The 10,855-nt window shown below is 42.4% G+C and overlaps 1 protein-coding gene across 4 annotated transcripts; it reads left to right on the plus strand.

The window, feature by feature from the left end:
* The first annotated feature begins 1,440 nt into the window (after nucleotides 1-1,440).
* Nucleotides 1,441-8,283, plus strand: LOC105503071 (keratin-associated protein 4-12). 4 transcript variants are annotated; one of them, XM_011929804.1, is made up of 3 exons: nucleotides 1,441-1,595; nucleotides 1,656-1,880; nucleotides 7,410-8,283. In XM_011929804.1, exons 1-3 carry the CDS (start codon nucleotides 1,441-1,443, stop codon nucleotides 7,753-7,755), a joined length of 726 nt encoding a protein of 241 aa, XP_011785194.1. In that variant the 3' UTR covers nucleotides 7,756-8,283. The 4 variants fall into 4 exon arrangements, with proteins under 4 accessions (XP_011785194.1, XP_011785197.1, XP_011785195.1 ...); XM_011929807.1 differs by lacking the exon at nucleotides 7,410-8,283 and adding an exon at nucleotides 1,958-2,353 and having other exon boundaries at nucleotides 1,441-1,792; XM_011929805.1 differs by lacking the exon at nucleotides 7,410-8,283 and having other exon boundaries at nucleotides 1,441-1,610; nucleotides 1,701-2,353.
* The last annotated feature ends 2,572 nt before the right edge of the window (nucleotides 8,284-10,855 follow it).

The following is a 10,855-nucleotide window of genomic DNA, read 5'->3' on the forward strand; positions in this document are numbered from 1 at the left end:
ACCTTTGTCCCCCACCCGCTGACAGACTCTGGTGTGTGATGTTCCCCTCCCTGTGTCCACGTGCTCTCATTGCTCAACTCCCACTTAGGAGTGAGAACATACCATGCATCTTTTTAATTATAAATAATTGTTTTTAAATACCAGCAGAGATTTAATTGCAAAATGTGCATGTGCAAAATGTTCCTTGAACACTCTAGGAGAGATGCACTTTCCCTATTATAGACTGTATGACTTCAATCTATCTGGTCCTCAAGTACCTTGGAGGTAAAGAATTCAGAAAAATTGTGTCTACATCATAGAATCCTTGTGAAGTATAAACAAGATAACAATTATAGAGGACTCAGAAAATTCCTGACACATAGTAAGCACTCAACAAATCAGAACTATTAGTATTGTTTCATCTTTCACTGGGAGTGCACAGATTAAATACGTAATTGTTATTTTGTTCACTAATCACACAATTCTCTAAATAGTTGCTAAACCCTTTCCTATACATGTTTCTTATTTGTCTTGTTTAAGCATCTGTAGGACAGAAATTAAAGCTTGAGTTCTTTTCTCTGTGTATCAGGCAAAATATCTCCAACATACATTGTGAGAGAAAACAGCTTTTGAGTACGAGAAAATATACTTTCAATAACACTTCAGTTAAACACATTCATTGAGTATCTTGACTTACCAACAAAATAGAACAGAAATGTTCCCTATGATCCACGTCTTTGAAGAACATGCTAATAATAATTTATAAAGGGATCCATCATGCCGACATGTTTTTACTTTTAAAAGCAATGAATCATTGCAGTATATCTGTTTCAAGCTGAATAGATTCAATAACATGAAACAGACAGGAATCTCAGTGGGATCTTTTCCATCTCACTGACTGGCCACAAAATTCAAAGGAATCACAGTGTTCCTCATTATACAAAAGTTACCTCCCATCACCCCCCAAGTCTTTCATCCCATTTTCCTACCCACATTCTATGTGATGTATTTTTAACCTCTTTGAGAGCAGAGGAGATTTAGTCATCTTAAAATCTATTCACAACTTATTATCCAGGAGTCAAATAAAAAAAGAATTAACACTTATGGAATCCAATCAAACAATGTCATGTAATGGGTCTACACATCAGAAGACATATCAGATGAAGGAAGAAGAATGAGAGCTGATTCACTTGGCTTAACCGAATTGGATAGCTCAGAATACAACAGGAAAAGGAAATGGTGCCTTTTCTATTTATAGAAATATTTACCAGATAAGCACAACTATCTAATTTACTGAAAAAGAACTGATTCTCTATTAGTAATGTGCAAACCACAAGATTATTCACATGCTCGTAGTAGCTCTCAGCAGGGTATAAAAAGCAAAAGAGAGAGCAAGGAGAGATCAAACTCAGAATACTCACTCTCCTAGAAACCCACCGAGACCCTCCACCCTCTGACACCATGGTCAACTCCTGTTGTGGCTCTGTGTGCTCTGACCAGGGCTGTGGACTGGAGACCTGCTGCCGTCCCAGCTGCTGCCAGACCACCTGCTGCAGGACCACCTGCTGCCGCCCCAGCTGCTGTGTGTCCAGCTGCTGCAGGCCCCAGTGCTGCCAGTCTGTGTGCTGCCAGCCCACCTGCTGCCGCCCCAGCTGCTGTCAGACCACCTGCTGCAGGACCACCTGCTGCCGCCCCAGCTGCTGTGTGACCACCTGCTGCAGGACCACCTGCTGCCGCCCCAGCTGCTGTGTGTCCAGCTGCTGCAGGCCCCAGTGCTGCCAGTCTGTGTGCTGCCAGCCCACCTGCTGCCGCCCCAGCTGCTGTCAGACCACCTGCTGCAGGACCACCTGCTGCCGCCCCAGCTGCTGTGTGTCCAGCTGCTGCAGGCCCCAGTGCTGCCAGTCTGTGTGCTGCCAGCCCACCTGCTGCCGCCCCAGCTGCTGCATCTCCAGCTGCTGCCGCCCCTCTTGCTGTGAATCTAGCTGCTGCCGCCCCTGCTGCTGCCTGCGTCCAGTCTGTGGCCGAGTGTCCTGCCACACCACTTGCTATCGCCCAACCTGTGTCATCTCCACCTGCCCCCGCCCCTTGTGCTGCGCCTCCTCTTGCTGCTAAATCTCTGCCGTGAACATACCAGTTCCTTGTTACCTCCTTTCCTACAGATGAGGGCTCTCTTTTCAAACATGTGTCCCATAAGCAAGCCTCATCCTTAGAAATTCTGTATTTGCATTCTACCTTTTGTCCAAACTCCCTGCCTTCCAAATGAATTCATTGACAATCTCCTAATAAATTGACAAATTGCCCTCCAACATCCCCCCACCTCTTTGACTTCAGGACATTTATGCATCGAGCCTAAGGAATTTGAAGACTGCCTCCATCATTTATAGGGCCACAGATCTTAATGCCTCTGACCTTGAAGTCCAGTGAAGTCTCTCTCTTAAAGTCTTTCACAAACATTTTTGCACCTTGTTATTTCTATGTACCAAAATAAACCTCTATTCTATTGGCACTGAAAACTGAATATGACTGTTATTCTCTTTTTTAAAAAGGTTTTATATTTGGGTTCTGGGTGATTACATTTAACTACTCCTGTAGGGCAGATAGCACACATTAGTCAAACTTTCAACAGAGGTCAACTGACATCGATCACTGCCTAGTTTTTTTCTAGAAAAATCTTTTCAGGTTTAGTCAAATTAGTTAGTCATTTTGTAGTCTTTAGACAAAAAGAGTGAAGCTGAAGTCATGAAATATCCATGAATGTAACAACAGGGGAAACATTTTGGAAAGATTGAACACAATTCATTCTCTTTTAAAAAATCATTTCAACTTTTATTTTAGAATCAAAGAGTACATATTCATATTTGTTACATGTTGTGTGATGCTGAGGTTTGGGGTACAAATGATTCTGTCACCAGGTAGTGAGCAATGGGTCATTTTTAGCCCTTCCTCTCTCCCTCTCTCCCCCCTTTTGGAGTCCCCAATTGTTCTCATCTTTGTGTCCATGTGTACCCAATGTTTAGCTTCCATTTGCAAGTGAGAACATGCAATATTGGTTTTCTGTTCCTGGAATAATTTGCTTAAGATAATGTCCTCCAGCCACATCCATGTTGCTGCAAAGGACATAATTTCATTCTTTTTTATGGCTGTGTAGTATTCCATGGTGTGAAGATGTCACATGTTCTTTATCCAATACACTACTGATGGGCACCTAGACTGATTCCATGTCTTTACTATTGTGAAGAGAGCTGTGATCTTTTAAAAGACCATCTTTCAATTTCTTCTTCTTCTCCTTCTCCTTCTTCTTCTTCTTGCCAGTAAAAGCAACTAATAGGTGGTTTAGCATAGTCCATGTATTTTTTACTGAGTCATGTGCAATGAAGCCTCAACACAAACACAGTGGATGTGCTTCATTCTGACTGGCAGAGTTTCAGTGGGGAGTTCATGCTGCCACGTAGAGGGGACCACCTTCAGGGCCAGGCAGGTGATGGAAATGAAGGAAGCACACCTGGTGAAAACTCATAGGTATGCTGGAGACTGATTTTTGTTTCTTTTTGTCCAAAGTCATGTCCAGTTTTTAGGATGAAACTATAAAGACTTGCATTTCTCCCCAATGAGGGATGCCTTCAGTGGGTCATCTCATCTCCAGAACTCCCTGTAGGTTCGTCTAAGACTTCCACTGAGATTGCCCTACAGTTTCATTTATCTCAGTGTCAATACTGATCTTTCTCTCCATTTCCTTTCCCTTCCTTTCCCTTCCCTTCCCTTCCCTTTCTCTTTCCTTCCATTTCCCTTTCCCTTTCCCTCCCTTTCCCCTTGCCTCCCCTCCCCTCCCCTCCCCTCTCCTCTCCTCCCTTTCCCTCCCCTTCCCTCCCCTCCTCTCCCCAGTGTTAATCCCAAGAACATGTTTCAATAAACCTCCTGCATGTTGCTCTCTATCTCAGTGTCTGCTTCCTGGGGAACCCAGCCTGTCCCCCAGGACATGTGAAATTCATGATAGCTAATTTGAGAGCTCAGATGACTGACTGAAATGTACTTTTAATATTTTAGTTCATGAAAGAATAAGAATGTAAATAAAAGAACAGAAAATATATTTAACAGAATCTGTAGAAAAAATTATGAATTTTTATAAATCATATTTATTATTTTCTAAGGATTTTTATATCATTTATATACAAATATATGCTCTTTAAACATTTAGATGATACAAAAGAATGTGAGCAAAAGTAAGTTTCCCATCATGGTCTTTGCCGATCCCATTCAATACCTAATGTTACAAATTGAGATACATCCTCATTAAATGCATGTGTAACACATGTATGTATGTATTCGAAAACCTGGCTTTGGTTGCACATCACTTGTTCTGACATTTATTCAAACATTATTTTATATCCTTCAGGAAATGTTAACACTTTTCTTCATATAGGCTTGGCAGATTTATTTACATATTTTTCTATTTACTCTTGAAGATTGTGAGCACATTTTTCTTTTTTTTTTTTTTTGTTATACTTTAAGTTCTAGGGTACATGTGCACAACGTGCAGGTTGGTTACACACGTATACATGTGCCATGTTGGTGTGCTGCACCCATTAACTCATCATTTACATAAGGTATTTCTCCAAATACTATTCCTCCCGCATATACACACACCACGATAGGCCCCGGTGTGTGATTTCTCTCCATTAAATTTTAGAGAGAATTATTGCTAGTGTATAAAAAGTCTACAAGTTAGTATACATTCATATTTTATCTGATCTCATGATTAATACTAATACCCAGCTGACTCTCCAGGATTTTGTAGGTGTGCAATCATGGTGGCCAAGTGCCTCCAGCTTCAGGTCTTTCCCTGGGGTTCGTCCCGAGCTGCCCACAGTGGGGGCTCTACCATTAAGACAAACATTCTTGGGATTTTCTACCTTTCCTGTCTTACTTTCACCATTTCCTCACTTGTGCTTCCTGGAATCATCCCCCAGATAAATTATGTGCACTCAAGTCTTTTTCTCAAGGTTTGCATTGGGCAGAATTTAAGCTAAGACAACAGATGATCAGCAAATATTTTTGGCTGGCTGATATCAAACTGGAAATAACAGTTATTTCAATCAATAAGAGTAAAATGAGGAAGTCAGGAGGTAAAGGAGAATCAGTCCTACCATTTGGTGTTTACCTCCTTCCTGTCTTTTTACTGCGTGAATATAGGCATGCATATTAAACACTGTATTCCTGATTATCTATAAACAAGTCTCATTCTACAATTTGACTGTTAACTTCCACAACTTTCCACATAGGTTATTTATCAGGTGACATGTTACCTACCACATAAATGAGTTTAGTCTTCCTGAAATGAAACTATGATCTCTTTGTTTGGAATGTTTTCCTCTCTTTTATCCGGAAGTCAAAAGATATGTACATTTTTAAGTGACCTTATATGACTCTATGTCATCAAAAAGCCTTCATTCACTCAACAAATATTTACTACCAGTGTTCTCTGTGCTGAGTATCATGGTAACAAGAATAAATGCCATAGCACATGCCTTCAGGGTATTTGCATTGCATATGGTAGAATGACAGGAGTAAATGACTATGATACAGTAGAATGTATCAAATTATGAGCACAAGGCAGGAAATTATGATACATGAATGGGTTAGCTTATCAAGAAACATATTATTGAGGAGGAAATATTTTAACTGGGTCTTGACACATGAGTAGGAGTGTGCAGGGTGGATAAAAAAGATGAAACGTTCCAAAGATAAAACAGTTTCAGCAAGCTTAGCAAATTTTATTCTTTACTGCTGTCTTGGCTACACTAAGACATATTAGGCTTTCTCTTTAATCTTGGACAAGTTCTCTGTTTGTTTGCTTTAACTTTTTAATGCTTCTTTTGACTATTCCCCTAAAAGACTAATAAGAATATAAACTAGTTCATAAGGTCATATTAAAGCGTGAAAATGAAACAAATATAAGATATTTGATACAATGCCTCCTACATAATCAATACTTCACAAGTAATATACATATCCTGAGGGTGTATGGAACTTATCCACATACTATACATTTTTAATTTTAGTTATTTAACGAAAATAATTGTAATTCTTTTCATTTCTGCCAAACTCTGTTTCCTATCCAAGTGTCTTATGCAAGTACCTGCAAGAAAAAGGTGAGGGTTTGTCTGTTCTACACCCAGAGTACCCGGTAGAACATCTTGGATGCATGTTATTGAAGGCTTAATAATTCTAAATATTCTTTATATATAACAAATGCTTTTGTAAATGAAAAATCCATCATGCAATTTTGATGATCAAAGATTAATCAGGCTGGGCACGGTGGCTCACGCCTGCAATCCCAACACTTTGTGAAGTCAAGACGGGTGGATCACGAGGTCAAAAGATCCAGACCATCTTGGCTAACATGGTGAAACCCTGTCTCTACTAAGAGTACAAAAGTCAGCTGGGTGTGGTGGTGCATACCTGTAATCCCAGCTACTTGGAAGGCTGAAGCAGAAGATTCGCTTGAACCCAGGAGGTGGAGGTTGCAGTGAGCTGAGATCATGCCACTGTACTCCGGAGCAAAACTCTGTCAAAAAAAAAAAAAAAAAAAAAAGATAAACTTCCTACTCTTAATGCCTATACTGTAAGACATACAGCAAAATGTGTTTTTACCCTTTAAAGGCAGTGAGTCATGGGTAAGTACTTTCGCTGGAGGCTGTGGAATAAGATCTGACAAAGAGTTTAGAACTTGTTGGGATCTGACCATCTACCCCACCATCCAAGATGCACACACGGGATCAGAGTCATCCTCATTACAGATGGGACTTCCTTCTCCAGATGAGTCCTACCTCCTAATCCCTTTCCAACATTTCACCTGACCAGGACATTCTTGGACAACAAAAGATACATTCACATTATAAAAATCATCCCCCATGATTTGCAGACAGCAATCGACAGGTAGAAGGGAGAGTCACAATTAAAAACAAAATGTCAGAGAGTCCTGTGACCAGTAAAAGACGCTTTGTAAAAGACACAGCATAGACCAGGGACAAAGGTGACTCCCGACTAAGGAAGAAATATGAGAAGCATTTCCAAAGGAAACGCAGGAGCACAGCAGGAAAAGGAAATGGGTTATTTTCTCAGTTTTGGAGTATTTAACTAGACACACACAATTACATAATTACATGATGAATTTTTCCAGCAGGTAAATAATAACAAGGAAATAATGACGTGGTGGCAATGGGCCTTCAGGAGGGTATAAAGGGGATATGCACCCAGGAGACTTCCAAACACAAGAACTTCACTGTCCTGGAAACCCAAGTAGATCCTTCACTCTCTGACACCATGGTCAACTCCTGTTGTGGCTCTGTGTGCTCTGACCAGGGCTGCGGCCAAGACCTCTGCCAGGAGTCCTGCTGCAGCCCCAGCTGCTGTCAGACCACCTGCTGCAGGACCACATGCTGTCGCCCCAGCTGCTGTGTGTCCAGCTGCTGCAGGCCCCAGTGCTGCCAGTCTGTGTGCTGCCAGCCCACTTGCTGCCGCCCCAGCTGCTGTGTGTCCAGCTGCTGCAGGCCCCAGTGCTGCCAGTCTGTGTGCTGCCAGCCCACCTGCTGCCGCCCCAGCTGCTGCATCTCCAGCTGCTGCCGCCCCTCTTGCTGTGAATCCAGCTGCTGCCGCCCCTGCTGCTGCCTGCGTCCAGTCTGTGGCCGAGTCTCCTGCCACACCACTTGCTATCGCCCAACCTGTGTCATCTCCACCTGCCCCCGCCCCTTGTGCTGCGCCTCCTCTTGCTGCTGAGCCCCCTGCCCTGGCTCACCTCCCACTTCGCCACTGGCCCACAGATGCAGACCCTTCTTCTGTGCTGGCTATGAGGACACATGGAGTGGGGTTGATGTCATTCAGCAGGGTTGTTTCCAATGAGCCCATCACCATCCCGCTGACTCTGTGAGAACATTCTGGTTCATTGTAAACTCCCTCCCTTGCTTTCTTTTTCTTCCAGTCATGGCACCAAATGTGAATTAATTTGTAATTCACTAGCTAAGGAATTATTCCAGTCCTCTAAATTCCTCATTTTTTAAATCATTTTGAGCCGATAGAGTAGCCTTCCCAATGAGGTAGACATTATCTCCCTTTCAAACATATTATTTGTCTGTCAGCCTTTCAGTCATTCTTTCCTCTTGCAAAGCTAGGAGGCTCTGCCTCCCATGCTCTTCTGCTTTCTCCCTGCTCTCTCTTTGCCTCTCTGTTTGATCACGTTTGCCAGAATTTTTCTATTTTATTAATTCTTTATTGTGTTCACAAAATATATTTTATTAAACTTTTCATGTAGAAATCTTTTATTATTGTCTTTTGTATATTTTGTGATTACTTTCACTGAGTTTTCTGATTCATGGGTGAGGTGGGAATGCAGTAGAAGAGGATTCTCAAAGCATGATTCCAAAGTAAGACTTCAGGTGTGAACTCATAGTGCCAAACTGCTCCAATGTCACAGATCAACTAAAATAAAATAGAAGCTTTTCACTGTTTCAATTTGACATATGGAATGCTTTCGGATAGGTAAACCCCCAGTATTGCTGTTTATAAGTTCATCCATGATTTTAGAACTTAGGATATCACGGTAATCTGATATCTGTCTGAGAGACAGAGTGGGCTTCTCAGTGGGAGAGACAGCAGTTAGTACTGTAAGAGGAATTCCTTTCATGAGAGCTATACATATATAATCATAAAATACTGGTGAGGTCAAGTATGCAAAAGCAGACCTGCAGTTGGCACATGTACTCAGTATCCACACAGTATAACACCGATCGCATGTATGATTAGCATATAAAATCTCCACCTAGGGGTGTTTTTCTTGTTGTGGTTGTTTTTACTATTAAAATGAGGGAAAGGTTACTATGAGCTGAACCTTGAGCCTAGCTGTGCATGCAGGACCCCAGAGAAGTCCCTGCCCACCCTCCCACACACCCCACTCCAGGAAGGAATTTGTAGTTAAGAGTTTCTTGAGCTTTTGTTGCAAATTGGCTGGAGATTGGGGAAGCTACATCAGGAATAAAGGGCTTTTGCTCTCTTTCCAGGCTGTACTAGGTATCAGGGACTTGTAACCCTCTGGTGGTCTGCTGGTATTCTGTAGGGCTCCTTATCTTGCGAAAGAGTTAGGTGCTGATGCACAAAGGTGCAAGTGAAAAGAGCCTGATGTGAAAGGTGCCTGCTGGGCTTCAAACAAGGGACTAGTCAGTATGGCCTTGTGAACCTTAAAAATCTGAGACAGGTCTCAGTTAATTTAGAAAGTTTATTTAGCCAAGGTTGGGGTTGTACGCCTGTGACACAGCCTCAGGAGGTTCTGGAGACATGTGCCCAAACGGGTCAGAGCACGGCTGGGTTTTATACCTTTTAGGGAGACATGAGACATCAATCAACATATGTAAGGTGAACATTGGTTGGTCCCGAAAAGGCGGGACCACTCTAAGCGGGGAGGGACTTCCAGGTCATAGGTAGATAAGAGACAAATGGTTGCATTCTTTAGAGTTTCTGATTAGTCTTTCCAAAGGAGGCAATCAGATATGCATTTATCTCACTGAGCAGAGGGGTGACTGAATAGAATGGGAGGCAGATTTGCCCTAAGCAGTTCCCAGCTTGACTTTCCACTTTAGCTTGGTGATTTCAGGGCCCCAAGGTTTATTTTCCTTTCACGTTTCCCCACTCTTCCTCTTAAAAATCTATTGGAGAAAGCATTTTAGAAGAAAACCAGTCTCTGGTCTCAAGTTTCATCGGATATCTCATGGCTAAGATTGTTTATTCCTAGACAGATAATTCCTGAGTTATTAGGAAAGTTCATTTTTAGCAGGTTGTGAAGTTTCATGTCCTATGAAGAGAAAAAAGGGGGAGGAAGGGAAAAAACAAAAATAAACAAAAGAACAATCCTGGGAAATCAATATGGGCCACATTACTCTGAAGTCCATACATCAGTAGGCAGGCATGAAAGTGGCTTATGTATGTAAATAGGTTGCTGATATTTTCTTCTGAAGTTTAAAGTGTCCAGCTTCAGTTCGCAGGGCTTTACAAAAGCACAGCTGAGTTTTCAGTGACTCCAAATTAGGAAAAATGGGGGAAAGAAGAAGAAAAGAAAACTGAAAACAATCTTCTGAAGATTTGTAGCCATGAAAAATTAGAATTCAGTCCAAACTGTAGAAAATAATAAAGATGGAAAAACATTAGGCAAGACTAGAATCTAACAACAGGTACACTATCAGTTTTTGGATTATAATTCTTCTCTCTCCCGTTTCCCATTTTTACTAAAGAGCAATCATGGCAGGGCTGATTTGCTTTATTATGCTTGGCCTTATTATATGTATACTGCACAGTCATAGTAAAAACTGTTTTGCATAAGCTTTTAAATTGGCTTTGATGGAACTGAAGCAGGATGTTTCCCTAACCCCTTTGTGGGACTTGCGACAGGTGTGCCTCGTTTTTTCAGCCTGCCACTCTCAACTCCTTGCAGGAGGGAGCATGCAAACAAATGAGGCAGGAACTGGAGTGCATGAGTGCTGGAATCGGCACTTTAGCGCCCTGGATCAAACCTCACTCACTCGGACCTGCTGCAGTCCCCTGCTTGTGGGAGGAAGCATGCAGGTGAATGGGTGCAGGAGCCAGAGTGAGTGCTTTTGGCCCCTGGCAGGAGCAAACTCTGTGCGGACCCCTCAGCAGCATCTAGTGGGGTGCCTTCGACCAATAGCCCCAGGGGCCATGTTACAGTGCTCTTTTAACTCTGCCTTCCACTGATGGCTTAAGTGTTAACAGCTCAGTGAGCCCTCCACCTTTTCGTGTGAGACCGCTGCCCTCCACCAGCAAGGGCAGGGGGTGAGTGTGACAGCCTTTTGTATCTGCTCTCCTGGCTCCC

The sequence above is a fragment of the Colobus angolensis genome, unplaced genomic scaffold (assembly GCF_000951035.1).
Source record: "Colobus angolensis palliatus isolate OR3802 unplaced genomic scaffold, Cang.pa_1.0 Scaffold83, whole genome shotgun sequence".
NCBI lineage: Eukaryota > Metazoa > Chordata > Mammalia > Primates > Cercopithecidae > Colobus > Colobus angolensis.